Source organism: Achroia grisella, unplaced genomic scaffold (genome assembly GCF_030625045.1).
Source record: "Achroia grisella isolate CSIRO2021 unplaced genomic scaffold, CSIRO_AGI_Agris_v1 utg905, whole genome shotgun sequence".
Lineage (NCBI taxonomy): Eukaryota > Metazoa > Arthropoda > Insecta > Lepidoptera > Pyralidae > Achroia > Achroia grisella.
The window spans coordinates 271,932-285,215 of record NW_026713063.1 but is presented as its reverse complement, the minus strand read 5'-3'; the positions used below and the strand labels follow the sequence as shown (position 1 = coordinate 285,215).

At 34.6% G+C, this 13,284-nt stretch overlaps 2 protein-coding genes across 2 annotated transcripts; one reads left to right on the top strand and one right to left on the bottom strand.

The window, feature by feature from the left end:
• Positions 1–5,785: 5,785 nt before the first annotated feature.
• Positions 5,786–10,181, top strand: LOC131853701 (CD63 antigen-like). Its single transcript, XM_059204708.1, has 5 exons — positions 5,786–5,973; positions 8,015–8,215; positions 8,608–8,769; positions 9,109–9,363; positions 9,871–10,181. The coding sequence occupies exons 1-5, from the start codon at positions 5,875–5,877 to the stop codon at positions 10,045–10,047; spliced, it is 894 nt and encodes a 297-aa protein (XP_059060691.1). The 5' UTR covers positions 5,786–5,874; the 3' UTR covers positions 10,048–10,181.
• Positions 10,182–11,263: 1,082 nt separating this feature from the next.
• Positions 11,264–13,007, bottom strand: LOC131853700 (alpha-ketoglutarate-dependent dioxygenase alkB homolog 4). The gene is made up of 2 exons (XM_059204707.1): positions 12,095–13,007; positions 11,264–11,580 (listed from the first exon to the last, which is right to left on the bottom strand). The coding sequence occupies exons 1-2, from the start codon at positions 12,838–12,840 to the stop codon at positions 11,367–11,369; spliced, it is 960 nt and encodes a 319-aa protein (XP_059060690.1). The 5' UTR covers positions 12,841–13,007; the 3' UTR covers positions 11,264–11,366.
• Between the last annotated feature and the right edge of the window lie 277 nt (positions 13,008–13,284).

The window sequence follows — 13,284 nt, the reverse complement described above, 5'->3', positions numbered from 1 at the left end:
GCTTTGTGCAGCATCGAGTGTGTTATAAGATACATCTCGTGTAAGGCTTTGTGCAGCATCGAGTGTGTTATAAGATACACCTCGTGTAAGGCTTTGTGCAGCATCGAGTGTGTTATAAGATACATCTCGTGTAAGGCTTTGTGCAGCATCGAGTGTGTTATAAGATACATCTCGTGTAAGGCTTTGTGCAGCATCGAGTGTGTTATAAGATACATCTCGTGTAAGGCTCTGTGTAGCGTAAAGTGTGTTATAGGTTACCTCTCGTATAAAGCTTTGTGTGGCGTCTATGTATACAAGCTTAGATCAGATTTAAATTAGTCCTTGTGAGGCAACGTGATCCTACTTCCAAAAATAAAATGCTTACCACAAACTTATGGTTCACAGGTTGTGAAGAGTCACTGTTGACTCGTCTCCGAGCAATAGCCCTGAGAATACTTTCAGCCTGGACAGAGCGCATAAGATTAGCAGTCGGACCAGACGACGCGCCGTGACCAGAAAGCATCGGGGACGATGCTCCGTCAGGAGAGGCCGTGTTAGGTGTAACTTCCTGTGGTGGCGCCACCGTCGTGCGGTGGGTCTATAAAAGGCTGCGAAACCCGGTGTGCGGCCTCTTTTGGTCGACAGACGTGCTCTCGAACGAATCTCCGTATCATACCGTGTTTGCTTTATAAGTTCTTTTACTGATTTTGTTAAAATTAATTATACGATTTGTTATCAGTTTCTTTTATTTAAATTAAATTTAGAGGATACTCCTAACAATATTGTTTCTATTTATTGACTGGTCTAAATACATCTAACAACATATATTTCTACTCCTCTTCATTCTTGGAATGTCGCCGCACATCAGTGTACGAGAAGATAAACTTCATATAACAACCTATACTGAAAACCTTGTCTAACTGTGCAAATAGCCTACATTATTCTACAATTTGTATAAGAGAAACCAAGCGTGGGTTGTTCATACAGTATTGCAAAATAATGGTATAGCTATTATATTTTTAATACGTTGTTTAATGTGATGTTTGAAAAACTTATTAGTTGGCTATTGTCTAGTTTTTTTCAATATAAATTGGATGTCTATGAATACTCACGAGAGTGTGATAATGAGCTCACTTCATCTTATTTATTGTCAAAAATAGATATAGTAGTTAGACAATATATTTAAACACTATTCGTGTTTAATCTTCTTATAACTCATATAGTAGTTTCAGTTCGTTTAGTGTAGTAGTGACTTCGTTTGCGTGGCCTTGATTGAAAAGAAACCTAAGCTAAGGAAAAATCCTTACCAATTTTTATAATATTAATAAGTAAGGCTACTAAAGCGAGAAAGTGAAATAAACAAATTTACTTTCGAATTACAAACACTAATTATGTTTTTTTAGAACTTTTCTAATGCTGTACAGCAGCCGCAGCTGGCCTTTGCAACTTCAACGAACGATAGGTAGCGAGTGCAGATGGCACTTTAATCCCGAGGAAGTGCTTACGGAGCTGCTGAAGCCCAACTTCTTCCTGACCTATACGACTTTAGTCTGAGGGCACCGCTAGGGATTCGAACCTCGGCTGAGGGTATTATAATTTCGATCCTCGTTTGAATTGGACGGGTGATTGATCGCAAGGGCTATACTTAGGGTTAAGTCGTGTAAACATACTTTGTACATTAATATTTGGTATACTATTATTACTGCCTACCTCAATGGATATCTGGCGTTATATAGTCATAAATTAAAGTTTAGTGTTTTCTGAAATTTCCATGACATTATAATGTTTGTTCTGATAGTGAGCGACTACAGTGATAAGATAGTACGTTCAACGCTGCAGATAATAGATATTAATCAATGTCACCACCTCATTCTCTGAAGTTAGCATAATGTGTTTTTATACAATTTGAAATGGCAATTGGGAAACTATCTGTTGGAGCACTTGATACCAGAGGTAGTCTTTATACAAATTCATCTGCGTAGGTCTCTGTCATTTCAATCAGCTCGAAATATTTTTTATGGAAGGTTTGGGCTATTGTCAGCTGCTTGGACCTGCAGCACTGCGACCTATATAGATCTATTGTGCTCGCCCTTTTTCAGAGTTCACTAGCTAGGGACAAGAATTGAAGGATATTCTTTGGAGTGATGGTTTTTATCTTCTCAGGATAGAGGTAAACTTTCCAAAAGAGATATAGTTTATGCATGGGTGAGCTACAACCACATAGAATGTGTATTACCGTTTCGTCTTCAGTTGGCAAAATCTGCAGATTAGGCGCGAAATAGGTGAGAGCTGTTTCGGTTTTGGGGGAGGGAGGGGGACGGGGAGAAATGTTAATGAAATTAATTAAAAATAACTGTAATTTCATTAACATTTCTTCATCATTACCTATCTTCTTCTTTGAATTTACAAATGATCTGTATTTTTGTAAACATGTACAAGCTTGTTTGAAAAGAATAAAAGCTGAGTTTCTTGTCAGTTCTTGGTAGCTCGAAAGCACTCCGAACTTATGGTAGATTTGACATATCATAAGAGTCTGTAAAAGACCGACATGAATAAAGATATTACGATTTGATTTAACGGGAGAGCCTACTGTTGTCTGATTAATCTGGTTTTGTTATCGTACCTCCATTATTGGAGAGCTAGTGAGAAATAAAAATTAACACACAAAGTTCCGTATTTGTTCAATACACCAGGTCTTGGGGTAGCATAAAAACAAACCATTAAAACATGACGCTCACTAGAATTTTATTTCTGAAAGTCAATTCATTTACAAAAGAAGAAGATATTTGAGAGACGCGGTTGTTTAGAGGTCTAGCCCATTTACTTCTGATGGTCGCGGGTTCGATTCCTCGCACGGCACAAACATTTTGTAGTCATGAACATGACTGTCTTTATCGGTCTTGATGTTTTCTATGTATTTATGCATTTACGAGAAAAACCATTTATATCAGATGTCTAGTGACCATAACACTAGCTCTCCTTCATTTGGGACTAGATGGCGCCACGTGAATTGTCCTGAGATATTATTATTACTATTTCGGTTACGGTAGTTATTAATATTTATATAATACTATACGTATTATATAATTGCCGGCGCTGTTAGATTGCGACTAGATGGCGCTGTATGATGTTCAACATCACACAGCGCCATCTAATCGCACCGCATCCATGTTATTTCCTTTTTATATATAATTGCAATGGTAAACAAATTGGTTTATCTGATGGTTAGTGGTAACGGTTGCCTTTATACATGAATAGCACTATAGTAACACTGTAGTCTACCCACATGAAGTCATACATTTAAATATATAATAAGTCAGTACAATGAATTTATCTTTTCTAGAAATCGATGACATTTAAACCGGAAAACCAGTGATTAGTCAGTTGTTTACACATTAATTTCATAACTTTAAATAAATAAAATCTTATCTATCTTTATTTTATCTTCGTACTCTGTCATTTCACAAACTTCCTTACAACCCGGAACGAAGCTTACAAATCAATCTTCGCGGCACTGACAAATGAGACAGAAATATTCAAGCAAACGACTTTGAATAAACTCTACCTACTACGTTTAATATATATTTTATCTATACTATTGTATTTATTATAAAACAAACTGTAATAATAAAAACTACTTACTGAATGAATTTTCAGACAATTTCCAATTATCAACAGAATGAGGTTTAGGCGAAGCAGGACAAGAAAATATGTTAAAACGTAGGTATAATATTAAAACAAAAATTTTAAAAGTACTTTCATACTTATTTATCTATCTTCTTATCTATGCTTTCGTCTGTACCACCTATAGCAAAAATATGTTCATTTTATTATGTGAAGATAAAGGCTATATACTCGTAATACAAGGCTAGTCGAGTTAATAGCAAAACGAGTACATAGGTAAATAAATACTCGGCTGATTAGTCAGAATACGACTGTAATTGCTGAGTAAAATTTCACATATATGTATGTCGAACTAGCTGTGCCCGCGACTTCGTCCGCGTGTTATAGTACCAAATAAAGAAAAAATATTCAATAATCTAACCCAAAAAAACGAAAGAAAAAAGTTACATAAATCTACCTTCAAAAATGACGATTTTCCGTACAAACTATTATCCCCTATTTTATTTTACCCTCTTAAGGGATCAATAGCCTAAAAAATAGTTTCAAGCTCCTAACCTTAAAAATGATGATACTTCCATACAAACTTTTATCTACTTTTTCAACCTCTTACAACCCTTTATTCGGGGGGGGGAAGGGGATTGTTAGTAATGTGGACTAATGATCCCATTGTTAGCAATGTACCATATCAGATCGACCTCCACGCGGTTCCCCCTGGAAACCATCGTGATAAATTCCCGGTGAATTTGTCACGTTGGGCTAACTGATCTGACTTCATGTTCATCTTATCATCCTCCACTGGTGCCTCGCCAACGTAAACCGCTAGCGCAGGCAAAAGCACCATTCCATTATCATCCTTTAAAAAAAAAATCCTTTATTCGCATTAAAAATAGCCTATGTCCAAATTTCATTTAAATCGGTTTAGTAGTGTTGGCGTGAAAGCGAGACAGACAGACAGACACAGTTACTTTCGCATTTATAATATTAGAAAGGATGAATAAACAATGTCCCTTATCTTAGTTTGACGTAATTCGAAAACACTAAATGAATTATTATTTAGAGCTTGTGGTGGCGGGGAAAGATTTATATATTTATCAAAATTACCACTCCTAATGAATTTCAGAAGGTTAAGGTCCATTTAGGGTGACTTAATTATTAATTTAATTTGGATCCACCTATGTACAGGGCACGACTCTGTGACTCAGGCAAGGTTACTCGAACCACGTACCACTAGGTCACCACAGGCCTGCCTACGCAGGTGGGGAGAGCTTATGAAGAATTTCCACACGATAAGAAAAGGGTCTACACCTTAGACTTGAGGAGTCACAACGCAGAAGGAGTATCACCAGTGCCATATGTTGATGTGATATGCGTTGTCTTGTTTACAAATAGCAATGGTTGTCACTTTCCATTACCTTGTTTGCATTTCTAATTACGTAACAATAACATATACATGATTCAAGCATCAAACAAGTATTATATATTTTTAATGGTTGGTTTACACGGCTGCGCTAACAGTGTGGCACTTGTTACTTAAAATAATACATCAATATTAAAAATAATGTAATGTGATCAAGGGTGGGCTTATCTCTAAACGACAAAAGCCTACCTTTTATAAAACATATAAGCATGAGGTCAAATCTGTTATTAAATAGTGACAAATTCACTAGGAATTTATTACGATGGTTTGACATAGTACATTGTTAGCAATGGGCTCATTAGTCTACATTACTAACAATTTCCTTCCAAAAATACGTTTCTTCTCCTTATTCGATACGCTCTTGACAGAACGGTCGTGGTCCTTATGTAATGGAGTGAGATGCAGATTTCACCCGTCTTACGACAGCTCGCCATTTCTCCTTACTGGCTGCCATTCTGGTACACTTGTGGAGTGGACTGCCTACCGCTGCTTTGACTTGGTCGGTTCATCGCATGAGTGATCGTCCACGGGGTCTAGTACTGTCAACCCTATCCTGCATGGCAAGCCGCTCTATTAGTCATAGAGCTGTCGTTTCTACGCAAGACGTGACTAAAGAAGGTAAGGATGCGCGATTGTGTTAATGTAGATAAAATAGAAATAAGAATATACGTTTGGTTCTAGCTAAAATCGAATGAAATATCAATGTGTCTGCATTATGGAAAACACGACGCGGTAAACAATCGTTATCAGAGCGAGCATTATCTCGCGATAGACGTATATTGTGGATAGAAATTTTCGATTACAATGTGCCTGAAAGTGTTGAGAAGTGCTTGCCACTGTTCATTGTTTACAAAATGGCCTCTCCAGCGACAATGAAGTTTACAAAGACGGAAGCTGAGTATAATATGAAATCTATTAGATTTCTATTATTGACCATAACCACAATGTTCATTGTAAGTACCAATACATTAAGTGATTGTAGTATGTAACTTGTGTTTTTATTATCTGTGCCAAACTAGCTGCTACCAGTGTCCTTGTCTGCTTTTTTTGAGATAGAAGGTTAAGATACCTTCTATCTCAAAAAAAGCAGTACATTCTCAAGATACAATTTATCTCCACGTAAAATTAAGATCTGTCTAGTATTGAATAGGTAACAAATAGACAGACAGATAGTTGGATTTATAATATTATTACTTGGAAACTCTACCCTGAGGCTAAGGTTAAATAATATTGCGACTATAAATTGAGATGTAAAATTGCACACAATATGCAAATAAAATTTGCAATCGGTTCCGTAGTTTAGGAGTCCATTACGGACAAACAACGTGACACGTAATTTTTATATACATATATACACATATAAAGATTATGGATATATTTTTATTATAGCTATGAATTATTTTTTGTAATCTATCACGTATGCTACTGCCATTACATAGGTATAATTCGACGCAATTTTTAACAGACACTCAGAAGTAAATTTAATATAAAAAAAGAATGTCTTTATGACTGTTACACCGATTGCGTAGTCAGGGAGTTTATTTATCGGCGTTAATGTGAACACTTAGCACATCAAACGTATATAGAATCCAACGTGGCAGGGGCGATCCTACCGCTATCTTTCGGATTCTTTGCTTAGTTATCGGTGTTTCCATCACTGGAGAGTTAGTTAGAAATATATATTTTTGTGTAGACTGGATCTGAACTATCGACCCTAGCTATCCAGGTCGTGTAGTAAACTACTAGGGCACGACGTATTCTGAAGTAAATGCCTATTGATCAATATGAATAAACATAAGGATTCTTAATTAGATACCTAATAATATTTTGTATAGTCTTTACCCCATCTGTACCGTATTTAGTATTGTAGATATTTATTTGCGTGTCTAATCGAGTGTTTACCGTCATGTGCTATTTTGGATAAAAATTATTACGATTAGATATACCGAACATCTCTTTTGTCGAGCAGGGTGATAAAGTAAATCATCGTTTTAGTTTGCTCATACAACAGATATAATAAATGCCGAAGTGCCTGTCTATCTATTTGTTAACATTTTATTGGATCTTAATATTATAGATAGTATCAGAAAGAAAAACATAGACTTTAATTTATTTTAAAAATTTCGGAGGAAGTGGCGGGAATCAGCTTTTATTATATACTAGCTGTGCCCGTGGTTTCACCCGCGTGAAATTTATATCCTATATGTTATTCTGATATAAGCTATATTACTGTAAAGTTTCATCAAAATCCGTTCAGTAGTTTATGCGTGAAAAAGTAACAAACATCCATCCATACTAACAAACTTTGGAGTTTATAATATTAATAAGATATTCTATGACTCTACCTATTATTTCTAATTTCGCAATATGTTTAGGTATCCTTTCGCCTTATTTCTATCACACTTCTTAATATGGACTTAATATTTTTATCTACGCAGTGCCAAAAATAATCATTAATCTGTTTTAAATAATGATAAGTTTTTACAGCATACAAACAAAAACTCCACACAACTTTTTTTTTATTTTATGTTTATTATCTATAATACAAACATTTAGGTAGGTACAAGTATTAAAATGACGAAATACCTACTATCACATATCTCCAAATGTTTATTTCTCAAAGATCTGTTGTAAAGCTTGTTTTGACTTGACCCATGCCGCAATGAAACTAATTTTTGGAACTTTGGAGAGTGATGGCTACCGGGTACAATCGAAGGTCCGGGAAGGGTTTCGTAAGAAAACTTAGATACAATGTTAAAAAAAATCTTCAAAATGGTCATATAAGCACCTCACTAAATGGAATAGATACACTTTTACCAGAATCTTAAGGTAAATCCTTATACCCGTAAACCGAATATTTTTAACTTTTTGAAATAGTATTTAGTTGTACATTCACTATACTATCTAAATTGTATTTGAAAAAATAGAAGCGGAAATAGAAAAACGGAAAATTCATCAAACAGATTAATCGAAATATTTAAACGATTTTTTCAGATCATTGGAATTCTAATGATAGTGCTGGGTATCTCTGTATATACTCACTATCACAGCTTCTCTTACTTCTACGAGAGTGCAATGAGAGGCAGTATCACAACACCGTCAGTACTGAGCGTGTTCCTTGGTCTAGTGCTTTTACTTGTCACATTTTTCGGGTTCTGGGGCAGCATAAAACGTAGCACCTGCATGATTAACTTTGTAAGTATATGCAGGAATTGACAATAGTAGATATATCTATTATAAACTACGAACTACTGATTGTGAACATTTTCTCATTAAAGTTTGGCATGTTAATCGCTTATATTATTACTTAATTTTGTAAATAATATATATAACATGCATATTATAAAGAAGAAAAGATTGGATGCAGGATGTAATATCTACTCATCGAGTTATAAATATTAATTCACCAATGTTTTGAATAAACCTTGTATAGACATAATATGGTCATCCTATGTGAAAAACAAATGCTGATTACGCGGTTGATAATTATTTGCATGATGCTAATGAATCAAATTAACGTCCACCTCTCTTCCACGTGTTATATATACAAATAATACAGGTTATATACATAAACATTATATTTTTAGTACGCAGTGTTATTGGGTTTCATCTTATTAATTAAATTAGTGATCGTTATACTGGCATTCACGATGGATACAGCAACTTTGATGAATTATATATATTTGCCAATGACATATTACGAAACCGACCCAGAAGTGCGAGCTGAAATAAATTGTTTACAATCATCGGTAAGTTAACGCTTTTTATGGTGGTATTTAAATAAACAAGTAACATGACTATTTATTTTTATCACAGCGGTGCGATTAAAGAAACAATCAAATATGTAATGCTAAGCTAAGCGGAGTTAGCACCTATGATTACTGAACAACTAATACAAATATTTAAATATTTTGTATAAATATATATAGGTACAATATACCCAGATAATCACAACTCATGAATACAAATGTTCGTATTGTGTGAGAATTGAACTTGCGACAATACGCAACAAATAAAAGTAAGACGGTAGCCAAAACCGCTAGACCACAAAACCGTCGAATATAATATTAAAATATTGAATTTTTCAGTTAAATTGCTGCGGAAGCAGTTCCTACTTTGATTATGCTGGTATGCAATTATCACCCAACGAAACGGTCACAGTTAAGTCTAATCACGAGCAAGGAATCATCTTCATAGAAGTCCCAAAGAGCTGTTGTGCTATTGCCGACGGTGACGAGTGTTTGAGGGTGCGATCGGCGGGCTGCAGTGAGGTATTGGTCGGTGTATTGGTTCAAAACGCCAGCGTGCTTGGAGTTTTAGGCGTGTCAGTTATGTTTATAATTGTAAGTATATACTGGTTTATTAATAAAATTAATCGGATTTTAACACGAATAATCGTTTCGAATAGGTTGCACTAGCCGTGGTCACGAGCTGACTGGAGCACAGTAATGTCAATATGACTATAGGTACTATATACTAAATTACTATGTACTAAATGTATCTATGTGTAATACTATTTATCTATCTTCACACGAACTACGAGGTCTATTAGGGGATATAAGCAGATAAAATAGCATTGTAAGGCGTTGCCCTTGCACACAATTCTTACTTTATCCAATTTCATACTAGTCACGTAGTACCTACATGTCGTCTACGGAGACTTGATTTCTCTGCGAGCAACAGTAGAATACTGGCTTATTACAAACTTTTGAAAAAAATATTCTAATAATCTAAGACGATAACTTTAAAGTTTATTCCTAAAAAAAAAATTTTTTTAGTAGTTTATTCATTTGCTAGATATTTGTCCATTTATACAGAAATAGTTATACCAAAATGTTTTTTACTTTCAGTTGCTTGGAATAGTGTTTGCATTGCTGCTGGCACGCTCCATCAGAAAATATAAAAGTGAACGAGCCATGTTGCAGTGGAAAATAAGAGAGCAGATAATCATGGCCCGCGAAAATGAAAAGGAGATAGAAAATAACCCTGTTGTGTATATCACTGTGCCGGAATCTAGTTCGGCTTAATGTTATACATTCATTATATATGTTACGGTGCCATATCTATAAAACCGATAATAAATTATTCTTTAAAGGAATGTCTAATTACGTCAATTAAATCACAGCCATCACATAGAGGAAGGCACCATTATGAGTCATAATATGTTGTGGAAGACCACTACATTAACATTAACATTGTGTAATGTTCAGAATATAATTTGATGTGTATTACATACATATAAAATAAACGTAGGTCATTTACAACTACAGTGGACCCGCGGTAATCCGGCCCCCCTTGTAATCCGACATTGTCGATTATTTGTTATTGAATATTACTTTGACAATATACTTCAGAGTGCATATACATACATACATATATAACATAGAATCTTATCACTGGATCTGTAATTTGTCGGATTACAAGATACTCTTTTGTAAAAAATTCCGGACTATAAGCAGAGGACCCTTAAGCAGCACTCTATAATTCGACAAATACGATGGTCCGACACTGCCCTGCAAAACGTTTGTCGGATAACCGGGGGTCCACTGTATATGTATATAATACAGAGAATCATCATTGGATCTATAATTTGTCGGATTACAAGGTACTCTTTTGTAAAAAAAATCGGACTATAAGGGGTCTTAGGCAGTACTCTATAATCCGACAAATTCGATAGTCCGACACTGCCCTGCAAAATGATTGTCGGACTACCGGGGGTCCACTGTATATATTAATTAATTATAGATAAATTTACACGTTGGGACCACTCGTCGGCACATAAATCTAAGGATTACATAATGTCTACCTCAAATTATTGTACACTAAAACATATTTAAAAAAATATGTACGTAATTAACAATAAAAAAAAATGCGGGTCCTTATGTGGGAAATAAGATTTTTCAATGCGGTCTTCAACGTGTTTAAGAAAAAAAAGAAGTTTCTAGCCAGTTATTTTTGACTGAGAATGTCACCAGATCAGGATGGTAATATTTTAGGTAAGCTATTGTTAATATCTGAGAAGAATATCGTTAGTATATTTTTTCCTTGAACCAAGTACCATGTGAGGTTGCCCTCCACGCGGTTTCCCCTGGAAACCGTAGTGATAAATTTCTGGTGAATTTTCCACGACGGGCAAACTGAGTTGACCTCATGCTCATATTATTATCCTCCACTAATGCACCGCCAGCGTAAACCGTTTTCATCAGATCACTATTATCCATTACAATTATATACTCATGTATATATATATGTGTGTGTGTAATGGGTAGATGGAGATGTAAGGAAGGTTAATTAAATAATGAGTTGAATATATATTATTTAATATATTTAAAAAGTTTCATTAATTTCAAACAGAGCTAGCAAATCGATCTTTGTGATTCCAAAATAATTTCGCTTTCTGTCGAATATCATCACCAATGTCTACATGCTGTCCATGTAACAGGTATGGAGGTGTGAACTCTCTATAAGCCAAGCACACCCTGCGAGAATTTATGTCTTCACGGATTACACAATGCTCCCAGTGATATCTTGGTTCGCCATATATAACTAGTAGAGACCGTCTGGAAAGAACAATATATGATATGCAATAATACATAATTTATTTCATTAGAAAGAATAAAGGTAATATAAATATTATTGATTTTGGGAGTTGAATCTTGTACCAGGTTTCAAGTCATTAGGTATGTAAAATATAAAATAAATAATAAAATAAAGAATGTAAAATGCTATATTATTAGAAATAATGTAACTGAGTGGCAAACATTGTTTCAACATAAATAAAATAAATATTGCTATTAAAAATAGACATTGATTGTAGAAGGGTGAAAATTTAGGGTACTATGTATTTTTTATGCAGAATTAAAAATTAAAAAAAAATTGGTGTTCCGTTATTGTTATGAAATATTTTTCATCCTTCACTTAAGGGTATAAAAAAATTAAACGGCTGAATATAATGAAATTTAACATAAAAATAGACATCAACTATTTTTTAATTCAACCAGGAAGGGAGTGAAATAGAAGATGAAAATTTGTGGAGATGAAATTTTGGCTATAAATATATACTTATTATTATACCTTGGCATAGGAATTCTGACTATAACATTTATGTCTCTGGCTGGTCTACTGGATTCTAAGGCTGTTTCCTCTATTCCATTTGTTACAATCCCTTCATTACTAACAACTGGGTGATATTGCTCTGCACATGCCAGATTATATTTATTGACATCTCCTTTGTAGCGAGTCATTGTCAGCACAGTGTCAGATAAACAGTTCACAGTCACAATTCTCTCACCCCATATCCAACAATCATCTATATGAGGGTCAATCGATGCTCCTTTACTTGGGTCATACTCAAGAGAACATTGTTCAATCACTTCATAGCCTTTTAACAGATCAACAGATTCAAATCTCTGTTGTAGGAATCTAGAAAATTCTGGAAAGCCATCAAAGTTTCCAGCGACAACTTTTTTCTTTTTAAAATTAGTCTTTGGGCCGTAGTTCTGCTTTCGCCGACCACTTTGTGAAATATCCCATGGTACGTCATCTATGTTTTTCATGAGAAGCCTTTCTTCTTCTTCGCTAATGAAGTCAGTTTGTATGTAGACTCCAGGGTAATCAATACTGTCTCCGTCATGATTAGGATGTTCCTTGTATTTATTCATATCCCATCCTCTCCAGGCTTTGTTGCAAAAGGGACAGTAGACATAACCTACATTTTTATCGAATTCCAGTTGTAGTTTCAAATTTTCAGCACCGTACTCGGTTTCACACACCAAACATGTTCTACAACCTTTGCAACCACATGGGCGAGGTATAGTCATGCTGTTAAATTATTAGTGTATTTCATAAGAAGAACATAAATAATATACTAAGACGAAATGGAACCTTGTAGTTTTTGTTCTGCTTGTACTTGATAACAATCAACAGTTAATATATTCTGTATAATTTTAATAATTTTATATTAAATTTATATGATTATTATATAGTCTAAAAGTAATGGTGTAGCGTAAGTGTAAATAAAGATTTAAGAAATTTAAAAAACATATGTTGAAGTCAGAATGATTTTTTTTTTCCATATTCGTCCATCTCCTTTTCAGTGATGGAACAGGCAAAGATCCTTAGACCGTACAGCCTAGTCTACTTTTAAACTTCTTCATATTTGAACAAGTGATGAGGCCAAAGGCCAATTCTTATGTATATTTATTTATTATGTTTTCATTCGTGTTCAAAATTTAAGTCTTATCCGTAGTCCATATCCTTGTATC

What these genes read in the sequence shown, in the direction of transcription:
- LOC131853701 (XM_059204708.1), top strand. Translation starts at nt 5,875, where the DNA reads ATGGCCTCTCCAGCGACAATGAAGTTTACAAAGACGGAAGCTGAGTAT. An exon ending in GCACCTGCATGATTAACTTT is followed by an intron (nt 8,216 to 8,607) that starts GTAAGTATATGC and finishes TTATATTTTTAG; the next exon opens with TACGCAGTGTTATTGGGTTT. An exon ending in TGTCAGTTATGTTTATAATT is followed by an intron (nt 9,364 to 9,870) that starts GTAAGTATATAC and finishes TTTTACTTTCAG; the next exon opens with TTGCTTGGAATAGTGTTTGC.
- LOC131853700 (XM_059204707.1), bottom strand. Translation starts at nt 12,840, where the DNA reads ATGACTATACCTCGCCCATGTGGTTGCAAAGGTTGTAGAACATGTTTG. An exon ending in GTCAGAATTCCTATGCCAAG is followed by an intron (nt 11,581 to 12,094) that starts GTATAATAATAA and finishes TGTTCTTTCCAG; the next exon opens with ACGGTCTCTACTAGTTATAT.